The sequence below is a fragment of the Ursus americanus genome, chromosome 1 (genome assembly GCF_024610735.1).
Source record: "Ursus americanus isolate L20-20 chromosome 1, mUrsAme1.1.p, whole genome shotgun sequence".
Lineage (NCBI taxonomy): Eukaryota > Metazoa > Chordata > Mammalia > Carnivora > Ursidae > Ursus > Ursus americanus.
The window spans coordinates 89,321,546-89,342,645 of record NC_142127.1 but is presented as its reverse complement, the minus strand read 5'-3'; the positions used below and the strand labels follow the sequence as shown (position 1 = coordinate 89,342,645).

The 21,100-nt window shown below is 55.5% G+C and overlaps 2 protein-coding genes across 3 annotated transcripts; one reads left to right on the top strand and one right to left on the bottom strand.

The window, feature by feature from the left end:
• Positions 1-229: 229 nt before the first annotated feature.
• On the bottom strand, positions 230-3,930 carry BCS1L (BCS1 ubiquinol-cytochrome c reductase complex chaperone). 2 transcript variants are annotated; one of them, XM_045777518.2, is made up of 8 exons: positions 3,801-3,930; positions 2,424-2,792; positions 2,183-2,322; positions 1,792-1,986; positions 1,436-1,499; positions 1,033-1,202; positions 692-809; positions 230-537 (listed from the first exon to the last, which is right to left on the bottom strand). In XM_045777518.2, the coding sequence occupies exons 2-8, from the start codon at positions 2,741-2,743 to the stop codon at positions 285-287; spliced, it is 1,260 nt and encodes a 419-aa protein (XP_045633474.1). In that variant the 5' UTR covers positions 2,744-2,792; positions 3,801-3,930; the 3' UTR covers positions 230-284. The 2 variants fall into 2 exon arrangements, with proteins under 2 accessions (XP_045633474.1, XP_045633475.1); XM_045777519.2 differs by having other exon boundaries at positions 3,744-3,829.
• Positions 3,931-4,025: 95 nt separating this feature from the next.
• Positions 4,026-20,999, top strand: ZNF142 (zinc finger protein 142). The gene is made up of 10 exons (XM_045777542.2): positions 4,026-4,170; positions 4,437-4,584; positions 6,119-6,433; positions 8,932-9,531; positions 10,633-10,800; positions 11,724-12,548; positions 14,482-14,659; positions 15,406-18,331; positions 18,857-18,962; positions 20,112-20,999. The coding sequence occupies exons 3-10, from the start codon at positions 6,154-6,156 to the stop codon at positions 20,579-20,581; spliced, it is 5,553 nt and encodes a 1,850-aa protein (XP_045633498.2). The 5' UTR covers positions 4,026-4,170; positions 4,437-4,584; positions 6,119-6,153; the 3' UTR covers positions 20,582-20,999.
• The last annotated feature ends 101 nt before the right edge of the window (positions 21,000-21,100 follow it).

Sequence of the window (21,100 nt, the reverse complement as noted above, 5' to 3'; positions counted from 1 at the left end):
GTGTGGGAATGTAACTTGCACACACCCACTGCGTATACATCCACATTTTTACACATACACATTTTTTTAAAAAATTGAATGCCTTTAGACGGGAGACTGTACTTCCCTGTCTGCCATAGTGTCTCTTCCAGCTCTGCCTCAGCTGATCCCCCCAGCACTTGCCTCTGTGGATGCCTGAGAGCCCCTGCTTTTTACTTAAAGACCAGAATGGGGAGGTCAGAGACCACAGTGGTGCAGCAGGTGTTTATTGAGCTAGAGGAAGAGAGCGGAGCACAGCCTGCCCGTCACGTCCTCACAGACTCAGCGTTGTGAATTGCCCCTGCAGGGTCATTTTTATACAGCATGAAGTAGCCCTGTACCTGGGCAGGGCTGATCTGAGTTGTCACTTGAAGCACGCGTCCTGCAAAGGCCTCAGCCAAGGAAGGTGCTTGCCCTGGATAGAACCTCTGGAACATCTGGGTCAGCTGCCAGTGTGAGCAGTAGCCCACGTACTCCTTCATGTCTACTCGTCCAGGGCGTATCAGGGCAGGGTCCAGCCTAAGAGGACAAGGCAGCAAAGGCAGAGTCACAGGCCCAGGTACCACGAGTACCCTCCCAGAAATGACAGTCCCTCCAGATCCCCTGATCCTCCCGAGGTGCTGAGGGGGTGAAGTCTTGCCTCACAGCCTCAGAGGGCCTCGCCCCTTCTTACCTGTCAACATGGTTGGTGGTCATGAACACAATGCGTGCCTCAGTGGATGCCACACCATCCAAGGCATTGAGCAGTCCGCTGAAGGTGAGGCGACCTAGACCTTGGTACTTGACTGGGTCTAGAGGAAGGCAGAGAGAAAGCGCGGCTGGTCATGACCCTGCTTAAACCCTCTACTCCCCACCACATTCCTTAACAGATGAGCGCCTCTTGTGGACTCCTGTTGCCAACCCTCCGTCAGCCCTCTGGATTTCCACTTTCTTTCACCGCTCCTCACTTACTCCTTTATCTCATTTACCTTCATTTAGAAATGCTTCCCCTTCCCTCAGACTCCCCTCACTTACTCTCTGCCGCTAGGTCTCGGCTAAGAAAGGCTGCATCCACGTCCTCCAGAAGCACCAGGCTCTGTTGCGGGGCCACGCTCAGCAGGTGGTTGAGCCGGTCATCGGAGAGGCTGGAGTCCGTAAGACTCAGGAGGCAGATGCTGTGCTCCAGTTCCCCAGCCAGGGCTGTGCTATGGAGGATGGGAGGAGAGAAGGTGGGCAACCTGTGAATCTGTTCTTGGGCCCAAATGCTTGTCCTCACCATCCTGGGTGGGTCTTAGAGACCTAACCCTTACATCACCCGATCGCTTCTCATGTCCCACATTTATCCTGTTCCCTGGTCCCCACATCCCACTCCCTTTCCAACCCCACAGCCTATTTTTTCTCCAGTTTATGGATTAAGAGAAAATATAACCCTACTCACATAAAACTGCTTTTTCCACAACCAGGGGGCCCATAAAGCAGGTAGCCGCGTCTGTAGGGAATGCCTAGGAATACAACCAAGAGGATCAAGACCTAAAATGAATTCATGCACTCTACCCCCAGTGTCCACATTCATTCCCAACCCTGCCCCCTGGTGGCCTGATGACCTTGGTATGGGAAGAAATCACCCCCCATGGCAATTTTTCTTTCCCCTTGATCTCTGGGAAGTGGGCTAGAGCTTTATAGTCCTCCCCCCCCCCCACCCCCCCTGCCGTCTGGCCACCGAGACCAACCTGTTTCGCCCTGCTCTGACACCACATCAAAAACAGCCTGGCCAAGACCCCAGCTGCTGCTCACCTCTGTCAGTGTACCACTTGGGGTTATCAATGAATTCCCGGACGTCTCTGACAATTCGATCAGCCAGACCCTGTCCTAGAACCACAGAATTCAGTGGCCGCCGCCGGCGTGGATAGCCAAAAGGACGCCATTCAGAGCCCATGGCTGTGTACATCACCGTCTTCCCTTCCTCCTGCTGCAAGGCCAGCTCTCGAGCTGGGGGGGGGGGGGGGGGCGATAAGACAAAGCCAGTAATGCCTCTTTGTCGTGCAATTAGGCAGAGCTCTGCCGAAACAGCTTCCCTCTTAGTCCCCTGGGCTCAGATTCTCCTCTCCAAGCTTCCCTTGCTCTGATGTCAAATGCCCCCATCCTTGCAACCCTCCACGTAAAGTCAGCCTGTGCCATCCCACACCTTCCTCCAGGATGTTGAAGAAAACCTTTCGGTCAGTGCCCAGAGCCGTGAAGGTGACAGATTCCCAAGGGGTTCCTGTCTGCAGGTCTATCATCTGCATCTCTCGGCTTCGTTCCACTCGGATCCATTTCCCCTGATACCTGAATAAAAATGGTCAAGGCGGAGTGAATGAATGGGTCAAATCCAGCTCCCCTCATTCTCCTTTTCTACTCTTTGAGCCCATCCTGGTTCCCAACCTTACCAGATAAAATGGTTTCCAGGGCTGGGGACAAATTCAAACTTAGTGGAGATACGCCCACTCTCATGCTGGAGGTACGAAGTCTCAACACTGAGGTGCTGAGTACGGGTACTGTGGCGAGTGAGCCAGCTAAGCAACCAGGCATAGCTTCGGTCTCGAGCAGGGACTTCCAGTGTGATCATGTAATGGCGCCGGAATGCCACCAGGCCCAGTTGGGCACCCTTCCGGGCCAGGGCCAGGGCTGTGCCCACACCCACAAGCCCAAATCCAGCCCCAAAGTAGGGATTGTCCTTCAGGGCCAGAATAAAGTCTGAGAGGGGCATCTTGAGAGGGAAACACGGAACCTTACAGGCTCTGAGGTATTTTCAAAACCTGGGGGTGGGGAGCAGTGGAGATGGGACAAAGCACAAGATTAGTTTAGAAACTGGACTCCGCAATTCCTCCTCACCCTTGCCCCCTCCCTCCCGCAGAAGCCAGCTGCAGGAAGGACAGGTCAGTGCTACCGTGTCTTTCAATATCCTCTGTGGGGAGGAGGAGGTACTGGAATGCAGGAGCTGAGACTCCGCGATAAATGTCCTTCAAATACCCTGTCCTTTACATGCTCAATTGCTAATGTCCTGTTAGCCCTTTATTGCCTCCCAACTAAACTGCCTCTTTAAAATTTATTTTAGTTCTTGAAATGTCATCTTAATGGGTCTCTCCACCTACTGCTTCACCAAATTGCTACACAGGTATCCAGAACGTTCTTCATAAAGTCCACTTCAATCCTATTACTCTCATGACCTCCAATGGCTGGCTCTCCAACAGATCCTTGAATTAGGTAAAAATTCCTCTGCCAGGTACTCAAAACCTTCCACAACACGGCGCCTACCTATCTTTCATTGCTTAGGCCCCAATACTCCCTGTTGTACAAATATGCAAACAACCTTCTCCTTGCTCAAGCAGGTCTTTTTACTCGGAATGCCCATTCTAATTGATTCCTTCCCTCTCTCCAATCGAAGATCTGTCCATTTGCTGCTTCCTCCACGGAGATTTTTCCCGAATTCCACCCCCCACCCCCAATAAAACGTGACCTAGTCAAATTCTAGAGATCCCGAGGGATAGGAGGCTACGTCGTTTCTAATACACCTTCCCGGCCCCTGCCACTTTGCGCGGCGCGCAGGGGGCACGCGGGGCGGTGAACTGACAGCCGAGACCACCGCCGAGGCTCAGAGTAGAATCCAGAATGCCAAAATACCTATGCATGGAAGGCCACAGACAAAGCCCTTCCCCCTCCCGGCCCTTGTAGGACGCCCAGAAACCCCTGCCGAACACCCTCCACACCCTGGCTCGCGCCTCCGGCGGCGTGGTCTGGAGCAACCCGTCACTCCGCCCCCTTACCGCCATGACTCTCTGGCCCTCCCTCTCAATGGTTTCAGCCCCGCACACTTGAGGGAAGTGCCGCTCGGCCCCGCCTCCGCGTTCCTTCACCTACTTCCCGCCACACCCACCCAGCGGGCCGTGCCGCTCTGCCCCACAGCTCTCGATGGTACTCTTTGCGCTTCTCAGTCGGGGGAAGAAGCAAGGGGAAACGCCGGGGAAAACCATAGAGAACCCCGCCGGCCGACGAGGGAAGAGAGAGCGGCCTCCATCGGCCCGAAGTCCTGGAGGCGGCTGGGCCGGAGGCGGTCGCACAAAGGGAGTCCCGGGAGGCCGCTCCAGCGGCTGGAGGACCATAGAGACGCAGCTCCCGCCCGCCCTGGGCCGGGAGGTGAGTGAGCGGCTGCCGGGCGGGAAGTAGTAGGGGGTGCGTGTGGAGCGGGCCGGAGGCAAAAGTTTCTCGAGCCGCAGGATGAGGGTGGGCCTGGGCGGCGGGACCCCTCGGGAGGAGGTGCTGAAGGGAGCACGCCGACGATCGGGGCCCCGGCGCATCACAGCGGCAGTCCTGGTGCCCCATCCGCGTCACTGCTCTGGACCCCGCCCGGTTACCCGCTGCCTCTCATCAGGACCGTAATCATGACGATGCTCCATCCCAAGCTTTGCAGGTTACAAAACGGCTTTCCCATTTGCTGGCTCTTGTGATTCTCGCTCCCGCCCCACGTTGTGGACGCTGTCATCACCTCCACTTTACAGATAGGAAAGCTGAGGCCCTGGGAAGCGAGGTTACTCTGTCTGCGGCCACACGGTGAGTCAGAGCCGAAAGGCAGGTGGAAACCCGGGTGCCTCGGGTCTCATTCTTTCCGCAGGCCCTCTCTCCACCTTAATTTGTCCTTTCTCTTCCTCAATGCCTGTGCCCCAAAGATAGGCTCATTTCTCCTCTTCTGACTACCGGTCTCCCACCTCACCCGCCTTCCAGCGGCTGAAGGTTCAGGTTCTCCACCTACACCGACCTAGTCCTCCCCCGCAGAGCGGTGATAATATTCAGTAAGTGGAGGCTGTGGTTTCCAGAGAACCCTCTGACCTCGGAAGTGCACTTCCCAGCTACCTTCTGAATCCCCTGAGCCAGGGTTTTGAGTTGCAGGATTTTCACCTGCAGCCTGATTTCCTAGTCCTAAGCCCTCACCTGAGGTGCATGACTCAATTTCATGAAGCGATTACCGTCGTTCTTATACATTACTAATTATTCAGCTTCAGCTAATGTTAGCCCTGGATAACAGGATATGCAGTTTAGTTGCCATTCATTTCTCCATTGTGTTCTAGTGTTGTCAATATGAGGCTGTAGTCAGTGAGTTTGATATTTTTTCACGTGGGTTGCTTTATACCTAAGGAACCACTGGTTTGTTATCTTTGTAGAAATCTGGCTTTCTCTGATGCATCTCCGTGTCTTCAGTTCTTCACTAGAATCTCATCTGTCTGACTTGCATAGATGTTGTGTTTGTGTTCAGTGAAGTGGTAATGTCAGTTAATTGCACCCAGAAAGCTCCAAGTCTAGGGAGGGAGATTGATAAGTAACAACGGTGCCGTGTGACAGAGTTTCTGACAGAGCTAGGTACAAGGTGCCATTGGGACCCCACAAAGAGTAACTTCTATGAACAACGTCAAGAAGCCTTCATAGCCAAAATGACGTTTGTGTAGATTCTTAAAGGACGGGAGTTGGTAAGACAGATGAGAGAGATGGAGAAGGGGAAAAGGTCCATCTGATGGAGAGAGAGAGAGAGAGAGAGGGAGGCATGTGTGAGGGTATGGGAGCAAAAGAGGATGTGGTGAGCCTGGGGAGTGGCAGCTCATTGATATGGCTGGGTCAGAGGTCTGTTAAGGAGCGAGGTGGAAGATGAGTCTGGAGAGGTCAGCAGGGCCAGATCCTGAAGGACGGGCTTTAGACCCATACTAAGGAATAGTGAGATCACAGTATGGTAAGAGGGGAAGGGACCTCTGAGATCCCTTGGCCCCAGTTTTGTTGCAGATAAGAAAACTGAGGCCCAGATTGCTTAATGATTTCACCAAGGTCACTTAGCTCCAAGAAACATAACCTTCAGTCTTTAATATATTGGCCAAAACTTATTGGCTCTCTCCTAATGCTGATCCCTATTAGCATCTGTTTACTTTTTGTTCTGAACATTGTTGTAAAAAGAAAACTTCTAGGTTAGCTAGGTGTGGCATGCTGCCATGCAAGGAAATGCGTAAGTGGGCAAGCACTGGGCCATGCCCCCACACCAATGGGAAAGAAAGTGAGATTTCTAACTCTGTTTTGTTCGGTTTCTCTTGCATTGGCTTATCAGCACATAAGGAGACCACAGAACACCAGTCAGTGGTGATGACAGATCCCGTGTTGGACTCACAGCCAACCAACAACACTGGGGAGATGGATGGACTGTGCCCTGAGCTGTTGCTGATCCCCCCATCTCTCTCCAACCGTGGAATCCTGGAGCCCGTCCAGAGCTCCTGTCCTGCTGGGAGCCCCACACCTTTGCCTGCTGACCCAGGCTGCCTGCTGGTAGAGGCCACAGCAACCGAAGAGGACACAGGGAACATGGAGATCATTGTGGAAGCTGTAGCTGGAAACCTGTCCCCAGGTGCTCCCGGAGAGACCCCAGGTACCAACACAGTCACTAGCAGTCACTGGGACAATCAGCTCTGAGGTTTTGGCTGTGCTATTTTTGACCCTTCTATATAAATACGATGAGAACACAAGGTAGCATCTTATTTTTATTCTTAGAGATGTTGTCATTTGATTTGCAGTTGGTGAATGTTGATTGAAGGCTGGCAGGGTGGTTCACAACATGGTACCAAGCTCTTGGCAGAGTCTATCCCTGCAAGGACTTCGTGTCTGCTAGGCAGGAATCCAGAAGGGAAGACCTTTCTGACACCTCCACCCAATCCTTAAGCCTATAGCATATCGACCCTCCCACTCAGGAACTGCAGCCAGGGATTAGGCAAAAGGCCCAGTGTCTCTACCTCCCTGGGCTTGGCAGGGCTTCCCAGAGGTAATCTGGTATTTCCTTGCCCTAGTTTCTTGTGTGTAACATACGTAACTCATCCAAGGCATGTTGTCAAGAGTGGGAGTTGAGCATTTATATTTATGCTAGAAAAAAGATTCTCCCCTTTATTCTTCCCATATCTACAACTTCTTATTTTTAGGTAACTTCCCCGTTGTTAACTGCCATCCTCCGGCTACAGTTGTCACAACTTCTCTTGGCAATGTAGTATGGTGACAACGAATCCTGGGAAAGATTAGCTAATTTGATTAGCATAGAGTGTTTCTAAGCTCCTGTGTGGTGAAGCAAATAATAAAGAACAGACATGGGGAAAACATTTGCAATATATAAGGAAGAATTAAAATCTTTATTTTTTTTAAAGATTATTTATTTATTTATTTACTGGAGACAGAGAGAGATAGCAAGATCAGAGAAGGAGGGAGGGGCAGAGAGAGAGGCAGGCTCGCTGCTGAGCAGGGAGCCTGATGTGGGGGCTCCATCCCAGGACCCCAGGATCATGGCCTGAGCTGAAGGCAGCCGCTCATCCAGCTGACCCGCCCAGGCGCCCTGAGTTAATCTCTTTAAAATTCAAAGAGCTCCATAATAAGAAAAAGAAAGGGTGTTTTTTTTTTTGAAAGAGAAAAACCTACATGCAATTCCCTAAAGAAGAATAAAAATAGTCAGTTGCCATAAGAAGGGTTAATCTTACTAACACACAAATAAATTCCAGTTAAAAATAATTATGAGGGGTGCTTGGCTGGCTCAGTTGGAAGAGCATGTGACTCTTTATGTCCGGGTGTGCGTTCAAACCCCATGTTGGATGTAGAGATTACTAAAAAAAAATAAACTTAAAAAAATAATAATAATTATGATATGCCATGATCTCAACTTTGGCAAAAATTAAACATTTTTAGTAATACTTAGCATTGGTGGGAAAACAGATACTGTCTTATAGCTTACGGAAAGTATAAATTTAGCATAATCTTTCGAAGGTCAATTTATCTACATAAAAAATTTGAAAATATGCGTACTCTGACCCAGTAATTCCATTTCCAGGGCTCTGTCCTCTAGAAAGTGCTCACACGCGTGCACAAGAACACAGGGGTAAGGACGTCTAGAGCAGCCTTATTTACAAGGGTGGCAAATAACCCAAATGTCCATCAGTAAAGGCAAGACCTCATTTTGACCTGTCCATGCTTGGAAGTACTGTGAACTGGACAGAAAAATATTAGATTTAAAGGTACTCATTGAAAAAAGTATCTGATCCACAGCAAGTGGGGAGGAGGAAGGGGAAGCAAATTGCAGAGAAATGCCTTAGAAAGGCCTAAAACTATATAGACCAAATGGGGTGTGTAAGGGTGGGATTGGTTATTCTTTCTGTAGGTGCATCCCTGTCATTTGAATTGTTGCACTGAATTTTTATTTAAACAAAGAAATAATAAAGAGAAAAAGAACCACCGGAGTAGATGTGACACAGAGCTGGGCTGGAGTCATGGCTTTGCCATGAATGAGCGCAGCCGCCCTAACCTCCCAGAACTCGGGGTCCCTCTTCTCGTAGGGCAGCTAGAGGACCAAGTGAGTGTTTCCTAAGCCTTTCTTTATCAGGGTCCTGCCCATTGCTTAAGAAATGGCAGTGATTACCATGAACAGGATTTGGGTCTTTTGAAAATGGATGTTCTCCATTTTATGAATTACTGTGCCTTTGAAACAAATCTCTTTACAGAATGTGAAAAGGAACACCTTGTCATTTAAACTGCAGATATTATCCCCAGATTGTCATTTTCTTCTTTTGAGAGTTCCCGATTTTTCCTTTGGGCAAAGCATATTGCCTTTTCTTAATGCTTTCTGGACTTGGTTAATGCTTGGTTAATTCGTTTAGCAAATGTTTACAAAGTACCCGTTTTATGCCAAATATTGTGCTACATACTGGAAATCCAGATACATATGCAGATAGACTGTCCCTGACCTTACAGGACTTACAGTCCAGGTAGAAGACTTAAGGTCCATCTCCACCCCACCAATATTAAAAGATTCACCTACATTTTATATTAGGAGCTAATGCCTATGAGTTTCGTTCCATCTGATTCCGTGCCTTTCTGTCGGTCCTCTGCCTGCAGGTGTCCTGGTAAAGGTGGTGGAGGTGTACTTCTGTGAGCGCTGTGAGCAGAGCTTCGCAGAGCCCACTCTGCTGGCCCTGCACCAGTGCACTGAGACCCTCATACAGCCTCTGCAGGGCCTTTCTGGCCACCCGTGCTCTGTAGAGCTGACCCCCAGCAACCTCACTCTCTCTGGCCCTCTGCAGAGCCAGGGCCCACCAGATAGCCCCCTGCCGTGTCCCGTGTGTAGACAGGAGTTTGCCCAGCCCCAGGCCCTGAAGAGCCACTTCAAGAGTCACCGGGGCACTCCGGACACCTTCTCCTGCCCAGAGTCTGGCTGTGCTTTCTCCGCGCAAGATCGCAAGGGTCTGCAGCACCACCTGAGGCAGGCCCACACCGCGGTTCCTGTGCCGTGTTCTTTCCGGGGCTGCCCCCTGCTCTTCGGGAGCCAGCAGGGCATGGAGCTGCACCGGCAGGCCCATTACCCTTTCCACTGCAACCATTGCAGCTTCATGGGCTCCAACGTCAAACTCTTCCGGCAGCATCAGCGGAGCCACGGGGCCGGGACGCAGGGAGAACTGTCTGCCCAGCAGGGTCTTCCATCCCAGGAGCTGCTGCCAGGTATGAGGCCAAGGCCAGGCAGCCCCTTGCCTGGAACGTAGCCACAGTCAGTCCCGTAGGAGAGGCAGTTGGTTCCAGTGCCATGATCGTGTGCGTGAACGCAAGGGGCTCTGGAGCAGTGGCTTAGCAGGACAGAATTACTGATTGACATGGGAAGGCCTCTCGAAACCTTGGGCCAGTCAATATATGAGACAAAGAGGAAGTCTTTGTCCATGACAGTGAGTGAGATTTGACTTTGGCGACACTGTGGCCTTGAAGTTATTGACTATTCTTTCTTGATTCGTTTCAGAACTTTCTGAGGGCAAAAGCTGAAATGTTCATCAGTGGCTGTAGCCACTGGTAGAATGCTTGTAGACTTCCTTTTAGAGCAAGTGGGATTGGGCCAGAGAAGCTGGAGTTATTTTAAAAAGAAGCCTTCGGCGGGGGTGGGGTGGCGCTTCACTGATGCTTCCTCCTCTTGGTCTCAAAAAGAGGGCATGGGGTGAATAGAGGAGAAGGAGGAGGAAATTCGGCTGGGAGAGGCCAGGATTCTGCTGAGAGACCTAGGCTTGCTAAGACTGGTTGGTGCTCTGTTCCCGAAGAGAAGAGCCCTCTTTCCTGGGAAATCATCCTCCGTCTTTGCCTTATTGAAGCAACTGTGTCTGTGCGGGTAGAAGGAATGGATCGGAGGGGACAGGGTGTGACCCTGAATTGCTGAGTTAGGCTTCTCAGTAGAGCAGTTTAGAGGTCCGGCTATGTGCAGCTGCACTGAGCCACCAGCCATTAGCCCTGGGGACCTGAGCCAGGGAAGTGCAGCCTACCCATGCTGTACCTCCCAGCCCCTTACCGCCCACTGCAGTGATTTCAAAGCCCTTGTCTTCGAGGGGTCTGAGGATGGCGTTATCTGAGGTTTGATTTGCTTTAGGTTTGGAGCATTAATGATAGCGTAGCTCCTGGTCTCCCTCTCCCTGTCTTGAGTGCTAATAAATGGGCAGACCTAGAATCCAAGTCCTAGATTCTCTTACACTAAATGGGGAGGGGGTGGGCCTGCCAGCCAGGAGTACAAGCAGTCACTGCTGTCGTCGGCCCCTGTAGACATCATCAAGTTTTATGTGTCTCCAGCTCCCAAACTGCCCCCTAGAGAGGGAGCGCCGTCAGGACAAGCGGATACGCCCTTGCCCAGGCAGGAGTCAGCGGACGAGGAGGACGTGGAGGAAGAAGAGGAGAGTGGCGCTCCGAAGGACACCCAGAAAACCCTGGGGAAAGGCCAGGGGGCTCAGCAGTTAGAAGGTAAGGACGTGGTTGGGCTTGAATATCTTGGTGGTGGGGAGGAATGGATTGTGGAGAGTCTGGCATTGAGGCTCTGGGGTTTGGTTTTCTGGGCTTTGGTTCATTGCCTTTTGTTCTTAACCTTCCACTTTGACACGTCTAGTGGGAAAATGATAAATGCATAAAGACAGTAGAAACAGAGTAGGGGTAAACAGTTTGCTCTCCTGGGCTGGTTTTCCTCAGGCAGAAAGCTCTTGTGCAGGGAACGAGAAGGTGATATTCATCATACAAGATGGCAGACGTTACTGGTCAGCAGCCTGTCTTGTCTGGCATTTGGCCCACGAAGATTTTACTTCTGAACCGTTGCTTCCCAGTTTTCCAGCTCACTAGAACAACATTTGAAATGCATCCATCCCACAGGGAGCCCGTTTACTGTCAAGTGAATAAAAAAGATCTGATTGTATTTATGACCAGTTCTCTGTGATCTAGAACTCAGTGAACTAGTGTTTGGAAGCAGGAGTACTTGACCTTCTTCTTGTCCCTTCTGCATACTCTGTGCGTTTCTTTTCCTTCCAACCAACCCTGCTGATCCCACTGCCTACTCCCATGAACAAGGGCCGGAAGAACAAGAATGCTTCATCCAGATTGCTCTCTTGAGCAGCTCTAGACAAAGGCTTAGGAATAGTAGGTGGCTGGGTAAAGCACTCCAGATGGGTCTGCAACAAGGTCAGAGAAATCCTCGTGACTTTGCTTCTTTCACTACTTGAATTTCTCGTCTCTTTTTGGAGACGACCCTGAGATGCTATTATGAGAGTTCCCGGAGAGAAAGGGGAAAGGCCGCGTAATGTAGTGTCTGGGCACACGGTGGTTCTGCCGCTACCTGGCCAGCCCCTGACCTATCAGAGCATCTTGCTGTCAACCGTCTCTGCCTTTCCCTCTCCCAGGGGATGCGGCTTCTGGCCCCGAGTCCCTCTTCAAGACCCACATGTGCCCGGAATGCAAGCGCTGCTTCAAGAAGCGGACGCATCTGGCGGAGCACCTGCACCTGCACTTCCCGGATCCCAGCCTCCAGTGCCCCAACTGCCAGAAGTTCTTCACCAGTAAGAGCAAGCTCAAGACCCATCTGCTGCGGGAGCTGGGCCAGAAGGCGCACCACTGCCCGCTGTGCCACTACAGCGCTGTGGAGAGGAACGCGCTCAACCGCCACATGGCCAGCATGCACGAGGACATTTCCAACTTCTACTCGGACACTTACGCCTGTCCTGTGTGCCGGGAGGAGTTCCGCCTCAGCCAGGCCCTGAAGGAGCACCTCAAGAGCCACACGGCGGCGGCCGCAGCGGGGCCCTTGCCCCTTCGCTGCTTTCAGGAGGGCTGCAGCTACGCGGCCCCCGACCGCAAGGCCTTTGTCAAGCACCTGAAGGAGAGCCACGGCGCGCGGGCTGTGGAGTGCCGCCACCACTCCTGTCCCATGCTCTTCGCCACAGCCGAGGCCATGGAGGCGCACCACAAGAGCCACTACGCCTTCCACTGCCCGCACTGTGACTTTGCCTGCTCCAACAAGCACCTGTTCCGCAAACACAAGAAGCAGGGCCACCCGGGCAGCGAAGAGCTGCGCTGCACCTTCTGCCCCTTCGCCACCTTCAACCCCGTGGCCTACCAGGACCACGTGGGCAAGATGCACGCCCACGAGAAGATCCATCAGTGCCCTGAGTGCAACTTCGCCACTGCCCACAAGAGGGTGCTCATCCGCCACATGCTGCTGCACACCGGTGAGCCGCCCCCCACCCCTGCAGTAACCGGCCGTGTTGTCACACGAGCCCTGACAGTGTGCGAGACTCGTGAAGGGCTCCGCGTCCGTTGTGTTATTGGACCCAGTGTTCCTAGAGCTAAGTCTACCATTCGTAGTTTACAGACGAGCCTTACAGTGAGTGTCACTTGTCTAGTAAAATGGTCAAGCTAGGATCGGAGTCCAGGCAGCCTGAGCCTGGGCTGTGACCACAGTGCCGCTGTGTCTCCCCCTTAAGGCCGTGTGCAATTCTGCCTACCCTCGGGCGGGCTTGGAGGGGTCGATACCCAGCCTGTTAAAGCAAAGAAACCCAGACCGGGAGAGATCCCTTCCTTTGCGATTCAGGTTTTGAGAACGTGCTTTGAGAGATGGGGGGGCGAGGGGACTGAGCCGTCCACACTCGGGAGAGCCTTGGCAGCCGACTCAGACCCTTAATTGGTTGCCAGCATTATACTGATGCTTTGGCAACCATATTAGGCTTCCTGTTACAGCATCATCCCATTCGTGATCTCTAGGCAAGCATCAGTGGGGTGACAAGACATTTTTTAAAAAATCTCATCAAAGACTCTAGTTTGGGAGGACAGCTTTTAGGCAGCTTGGGGCAAAGCCATTGTTTCCATTGATAAGTTCATTTCTGTGCATGCCTTAGTCACCACATCTCATTTTTCTGAGGCCCTTCATAAAACCTCCCATCTCTACAGTGCTCTTTAGTTCGCCAGGTTCTTTCGTATTATCTCATTTAATGCGTAGTAACAGTCTTGCAAGGAAGGCAGGTAAAGGAGAGAAACTGAACATTTAAATGGCCCATTTTGGGATCACACAGCTAGTATTAGAACCAGAGCCAGAACACCTTTTCGCTTGCCTTTCACCACAGGGAAGCGGGCTGAGCGGGTAGGCAGGGATCACAGGGAAGGGTCCTGAAGGAATGTGCCCCCAGCTTCTTGCCCCATTCCATGGACAGCTCTTCCCTGAGTTCTTGCTGGGCACTGCTGAGGACTTTGGGACGTCTCGTTTAATCTTCTCACCAGCCATGAGCAGTCAGTATTTTTGTTGCCCCCCTCTTTGGAGACAAGGAAACGGAGACTGAGAGGGGTTACGTGACCCATCCACGGCCTCATAGTAGTAGTAAGCTGGGATCTGAACCGCCACTTCATAGCTCTGGGTTTCTCTGTGCCTCAGCTTCTTTCTCTGTAAAATGGGGCAGTCCCAGCACCTGCCTCATAGGGCTGTTGGGAGGAGTCAGTAAGAGGGGGCATTTTTTTTAAGATTTTATTTATTTACTTGTCAGAGAGAGAGCACAAGCAGGGCGAGTGGAAGGGAGAGGGAGAAGCAGGCTCCCCGCTGAGCAGGGAGCCCGACGCGGGGCTCCATCCCAGGATCCTGGGATCATGACTTGAGCCAGAGGCAGATGCTTAACTGACTGAGCCACCCAGGCGCCTCAAGAGGGACATTTTTATAAAGTGCTCAAAGAGGGGCACTTCCTAATGCACGTTCTGTACGTGTTTGCTATTAATATCTTTATTAACGTGTTGGACTCCAGAGTCCCAGGTTCTTAACCACTATGTTGTATGGCCTAATTTTTTCTCCAAAACTGGAGGGAATTGGGGTAAGTGGAACAGTTGGCCGTTAGTGCCAACAAGGTCTACAGCAAATCCAGGTAGACTTGCAAGCTGGTTTTGGAAAGCACGGTCTTCACCGCCCCCCCCCACCCCCGGCTTCCCCCGTGTCGGAGCGGAGGAGAGGGCCGGGCAGCAGCACTGACTGTTGGGAGCCACCCCTCGGGCGGCGCGGGAAGCTTTCACTCCCACTTGTCAGCCGTGCAAGCTTGCGGGTCGGGGGATGATCTGTGTGCTCACTCGATCTGCGTCTGACCCGTGTTTCCTCCCCTCCCACCCCTCCCCCCACTCGCACGGAAGGTGAGAAACCTCACAAGTGTGAGCTCTGCGACTTCACGTGCCGAGACGTGAGCTACCTGTCCAAGCACATGCTGACCCACTCCAACACCAAGGATTACATGTGCACCGAGTGCGGCTACGTCACCAAGTGGAAGCACTACCTGAGTGTGCACATGCGGAAGCACGCGGGGGACCTCAGGTACGAGCGCGCGCGCCCCCGCCCTAGCCCAGGGCGCGGACGCTCCGCTAGCCTCCTCTTGAGCTCAGCGTGCTCTCCTGGCCCCAGCGCGACTCCTCCCAGTGGCCCTCTCTGCTCCTCTCGTCTCCGTTCTGGTGCCCGTAGCCCCGTCTGCACGGGGAGAGCTCTCTGGGCTCAGCGAAGGGAGTACAGACCCAGAGTCCAGGCCTAGCCCTGAAGGTGTCCCTTAAGCTCTCAGAAGTCCAGGCCTGGCAAAGTCAGGAGACAGCACTTGGGACCCCAGCCCTAGCCATGTTCCCCATCCAGGCAAGCTCCCCTCTGCCCTGCGGCCCGGCTGGCCAGGGGGTCTCTCCTGAGCTTTCACGCCTCTGTGGGAGAATGGGATCTAGGCACAGAAACCTGCCCTGTGAGGCCACAGCCTGGCAGCTCCTTCCGAGGCCACGACGGGTGGCTGCTTCATGCGGTCTGCCCTGTGGGGAGCAATGTAGAGTAGGGGTTGGAGCACAAGCCCCAGAGCTGGCTCTCTGCCCTTCACGTCCTTTGTACCCTGAGGCACGTTAGTAACCTCTGAGCTTGAGTCGCCTCCCTTGGGAGTAGATGCTATGTCGTGAGACAGCGGCAGGGAATGAGTTAGATGACACGAGTGCCACACTGAGCAGAGCCTCGTGCACAGGAAGTACTTACGGGCTGGTTACGAGAGATCGAGCATGGTGACTTTGCTGTCCCTCCCCCCCCCCCCCCACCAGATACCAGTGCAACCAGTGCTCCTATCGCTGCCACCGGGCCGATCAGCTGAGCAGCCACAAGCTGCGCCACCAGGGCAAGTCCCTGATGTGCGAGGTGTGCGCCTTCGCTTGCAAGCGCAAGTACGAGCTGCAGAAGCACATGGCCTCCCAGCACCACCCGGGCACGCCGGCCCCGCTCTACCCCTGCCGCTACTGCAGCTACCAGAGCCGCCACAAGCAGGCCCTGCTGAGCCACGAGAACTGCCAGCACACGCGCCTCCGTGAGTTCCGCTGCGCCCTCTGCGACTACCGCACCTTCAGCAACACCGCCCTCTTCTTCCACAAGCGCAAGGCCCATGGCTACGTGCCTGGCGACCCGGTGTGGCAGCTCCGCTACGCCGGCCAGGAGCCGGAGGGGGCCAGGCCGTGCCCGACGCCCCCTGCCGCCTCCGAGCCCTCGGGCCAGCCGTCCGCCCCACCTGAGGGCCCAGACCGGGCCCCTGGGCCTGTGGCGGAGCCCCCCTCGGACCCGGCCCCGCCAGAGACCAGTGAGGAGGAGAGCGCCGGGAGGCAGGATGGCGGGGAGGTTCCGCAGGGGGACGACCTGGTCGGCAGCCCCAGTCCGGCGGAGGTCGAGGAGGGTGGCTGCACGCTCCACCTAGAGGCCCTGGGGGTAGAGCTGGAACCTGTGGCTGAGCCACCCCTCGAGGAGATCGCTGAATCCGCGCCTGTGGCGTTCAGGCCCCTGGAACCCTCAGGGCCCCTGAGACTGGAAGGGCCAGATGGAACTTTGGCAGAGCTGTCTACCGTGGAAGGTGCTGGGACGTCTGGCTTGGGTGCTGAAGAAGAGCCCGTTCTGGAAAAGCCAGTCCCTGAGGCCCCTCAAGATCCCCCTTCCTCAGAGGAGCCCCCTGACAGCTGGGCGGGGGCCTTCAAGGCCACTCTGCCTGCTGAGAGTGCTCCCCTCCCCCAGTTCCCTGAATCGGAGTCCTTACTCAAGGCCCTCCGGAGGCAGGACAAAGAGCAAGCCGAGGCCCTGGTCCTGGAGGGGCGCGTTCAGATGGTAGTGATCCAGGGCGAGGGCCGGGCCTTCCGCTGCCCTCACTGCCCGTTCATTACCCGCCGGGAGAAGGCCCTGAGTGTGCACTCCAGGACGGGGTGCCAGGGCCGCCGAGAACCCCTGCTGTGCCCCGAGTGCGGGGCCAGCTTCAAGCAACAGCGAGGCCTTAGCACCCACCTGCTGAAGAAGTGCCCTGTCCTGCTCAGAAAGAACAAGGCTTTGCCCCAACCGGGTTCACCCCTCCCTCTGCATCCCCTGCCCCCGGGCACCCAGGTCTCCGAGGATGCAGAAGGTGGAAAGCCCCCACCTGCACCGTTAGAAGTAGAGCTAGTGCTCCCCAAAGATGCTGCTCCTGTGCTTCCCAGGGAGCCGGAAGAAGTAGAGGAGCCTCCTGGCACCCTCAGCGTCTCCGCAGCGCGCCCTGCAGGAAACACCTCACCCGCAGAGACCCCTGAGAAGTTCCACTTCGAGCAGGGCAAGTTTCACTGCAACTCGTGCCCCTTCCTGTGTTCTAGGCTCTCCTCCATCACCTCACACGTGGCCGAAGGCTGTCGGGGGGCGCGTGGCGGGGGAGGAAAGCGAGGGGCCTCCCACACCCCGCCCGTTGCCTCCCTCCTGAGCCACGGGGACGCTGCCTCCCTAAGCGGTGGGAGTGCAGAGCGCAGCCCCGGGCCTGGGGACGCAGCTCTGGTTCCCAAGCAGAAGGGGGCTCGCTTCTCCTGCCCCACCTGTCCCTTCAGCTGCCAGCAGGAGCGGGCCCTGAGGACTCACCAGACCCGCGGCTGCCCCCTCGAAGAGTCTGGAGAGCTGCACTGTGGCCTCTGCCCCTTCACGGCGCCTGCGGCCGCCGCCCTAAGGCTCCACCAGAAGCGGAGGCACCCCGCCACGGCCCCAGCCCGCGGGCCCCGGCCCCCCCTTCAGTGCGGGGACTGCGGCTTCACCTGTAAGCAGAGCCGCTGCCTGCAGCAGCACCGGCGGCTCAAGCACGAGGGAGTGAAGCCGCATCAGTGCCCGTTCTGTGACTTCTCCACCACCAGACGCTACCGGCTGGAGGCCCATCAGTCCCGACACACGGGTGTGGGCCGCATCCCCTGCAGCTCCTGTCCGCAGACGTTCGGCACCAACTCCAAACTGCGCTTGCACCGGCTGAGGGTCCATGACAAGACGCCCACGCACTTCTGCCCGCTCTGTGACTACAGCGGCTACCTTCGCCACGACATCACTCGCCACGTGAACAGCTGCCACCAGGGCACCCCCGCCTTCGCCTGCCCCCAGTGCGAGGCCCAGTTCAGCTCCGAGACGGCGCTCAAGCAGCACGCCCTACGCCGGCATCCCGAGCCGCCCCCCGCGGCGCCGGGCTCCCCGGCCGAGGCCGCCGAGGGCCCCCTGCGCTGCCCCCGCTGCGGGCTGCTGTGCCCCAGCCCGGCCAGCCTGCGAGGACACACCCGCAAGCAGCACCCGCGGCTGGAGTGCGGGGCCTGCCGGGAGGCCTTCCCCAGCCGGCCGGCCCTGGAGGAGCACCGGCGGCGGCGGCACTTCAGCCACCGCTGCCAGCTCTGCGACTTCGCCGCCCGGGAGCGCGCGGGCCTGGTCAAGCACTACCTGGCGCACCACGAGCAGGCGGCGGCGGCGGCGGCCCCGGAGGGCGTGGGGGCCGGCCAGCCCCCTCTGCGCTGCCCCTTTTGTGACTTCGCGTGCCGCCATCAGCTGGTGCTAGACCACCATGTGAAAGGGCACGGCGGCACCCGGCTCTACAAGTGCACCGACTGTGCCTACAGCACCAAGAACCGGCAGAAGATCACCTGGCACAGCCGCATCCACACGGGGGAGAAGCCCTACCGCTGCCACCTCTGTCCCTACGCCTGTGCTGACCCCTCCCGCCTCAAGGTAAGGCCGGGGGCCACGCGGGCCAGGCATGGAAGGCAGCCGGGCTGTGGAGGAAACTCCCTGCGGTCTCCGTCAAGCCCCTTCACGTCTCCAAGCCTCAGATTCCTCCCCTGTGAAAGAGGGGGTGATACTTCCTAGGGTTGTTGCAGAGATGAAATTCCATTGGACGCGCTTGGTCTGCGACAAAGGCATGTCATAGTTCGGTGGGGTTCTAGATAATAACGGCCAGCATTTATAGAGCACTTACTGCATGCCGGACGCTGTAATTTTAATCCTTGCAAAACAGGAGCTATAGTTACTTCTGCCGTTTCTCATCTTAGAGATGACTAGACTGAGAGTTGGGGGCTGAGCCCCCAAAGGCACAGGTAGGAAGTGGCAGCGTGAGATGGGGCAGAGCAGGAGGCAGGCCCGGTGGGTCAGGGTGGCGTGGGAGCGGCCAGACCGGGGCGCCCACTTGGTGACGGGAGTACGGCTAGGGTGGGAGCACCTCCGTTGAGGACCGTGCTCGGCTCTTCCCTCCTCCAGTACCACATGCGGATCCACAAGGAGGAACGGAAGTACCTGTGCCCCGACTGTGGCTACAAGTGCAAGTGGGTCAACCAGCTCAAGTACCACATGACCAAGCACACAGGTGAGTCTGCATGGTTTGGACGGGCCCAGTGGGGTACCCCCCCACTCCCGGCACACCCAATCTCCCTGAGTTGGCAGATGTCCTTACTCCGATTCAGGGTGCACATTGGGGGCCAGAGGGGTGGTTAATGGCCAGAATAGCTTCCCACCCCACTGAAGACCTATGAGAATCAGAAGTGAGGTGAGCCTGAGGGCCTGGGCCTGGGTACTTTCTAAAAGCTTCCCTGCTGACCGTGGCACTAGGCCATGCACCCCCACTGAGAACCCCCCCAACACAAATGTGTGACCGGCAGAGGTCTACTTAGTCCTGCAGACACGATGGAACTTTTAGGAGTAATGAGGAGAACATGAAAGGTTCACCTGTTTTAACATCTTTTATTCTCTTGGGTATGGAGTCCATGAACCATAGGTGCTCAGAAAACGGCTAATGATGGCGTGCCTGTATTATGCGTCGGATCCCCTCGTGTCAAGGAAATAACCAGATGCATTTCAGGGCGCTCTGCATCTGTGAAGGCCACTCTCTTGCCTCTACTCCTTCCTTCTTTTTTTTTTTTTTTTAAAGATTTTTATTTATTTATTTGACAGAGATAGAGACAGCCAGTGAGAGAGGGAACACAAGCAGGGGGAGTGGGAGAGGAAGAAGCAGGCTCCCAGCAGAGGAGCCTGATGTGGGGCTCGATCCCAGAACGCCGGGATCACGCCCTGAGCCAAAGGCAGACACTTAATGACTGTGCTACCCAGGCGCCCCTACCCCTTCCTTCTTAAGCATTTTCTTTTACTTTTTGAGTTGAACAAGGAGTTCTGTTTAAATGGATTCCCAAGTTCCATGAGTATGCCATGATCGAAAGGGGGGTTGGAGTTTCCCATTTGGAAACCCTGTGATATTTGAGTGAGTATACACTGCTGTCAGGTGGCTGTTCAGGGGCCCAGTTAGTATCAGCTTCCATCGAGCGCTCATTGTACACAAGGGGCTGTGTTGGGAGGAGGGCACAGAAACGTCAGACGGGGCTGGAACGTTCCATAGACGCGATCATGAGTCAGCTTGCTGCTTGTGTCGTGTCCCAGGATCACAGTGACTCCTGGGCCCACTAAACATTGCCCCGCCCCCTTCGGTAGTAATTTTGTTCGTTGGCCCTGCCCTGTCCTGTAGGACTGAAGCCATACCAGTGTCCCGAGTGTGAGTACTGTACCAACCGGGCCGACGCGCTGCGCGTGCACCAGGAGACCCGGCACCGGGAGGCACGGGCCTTCATGTGTGAGCAGTGCGGCAAGGCCTTCAAGACCCGCTTCCTGCTGCGCACCCACCTCCGCAAGCACAGCGAGGCCAAACCCTACGTGTGCAACGTGTGCCACCGTGCTTTCCGCTGGGCCGCCGGCCTGCGCCACCACGCCCTCACCCACACCGACCGCCACCCCTTCTTCTGCCGCCTCTGCAGCTACAAGGCCAAGCAGAAGTTCCAGGTGGTGAAGCACGTGCGCCGGCACCACCCCGACCAGGCCGACCCAAACCAAGGAGTGGGCAAAGACCCCACCACCCCCACCGTGCACCTGCATGACGTGCAGTTGGAGGAGCCCGGCCCTCCTGCTCCTGCCGCTCCCCCAACCGGACCTGAGGGCTGAGAGCTTGCCCCACGTCTGGGAGGGTGTGGTCTGAGACGTGCAGACTGGAAGCAGAGCTCGCCTGGGGCTCGGGGCCTACGGAAGGGCTGGCTCCGAGGTGCCCGGGTGGCCGGAGGCCTCCAGGGACTCCGGCTGTAGTACTGACGTTGATGGCCATATAAAAGAGTGACATGGACCACAGGTGGACTTCTGGTTGAGGCACACTGTGTTTCTAACCCGTGAGTTCCTGATTCCTTCATCGCTCCCCCAGAGTCCCTGGCTCTAAGACCTTGGTTCTACCCACGCTCTCTTTCCCTTCCTCCTTCCTCTGTCAAGCCCTGTTTTCTTGCCGCGCCCTCAGAACAGTTGTATCTAACTGCATGTGCTGTCCTGCCTACTGCTGTCTAAAGCATGTTAAACAGAGTGGTTACCAGCTTACCGACGCGTCCGCGTCCCTGACTGAACATGGCCAGGCTGTCCTCTCCACCTGCCCTGTTCTCTGCCTCTCCTCCTTCCATCTCCTTCCATCTTCACCGAGGG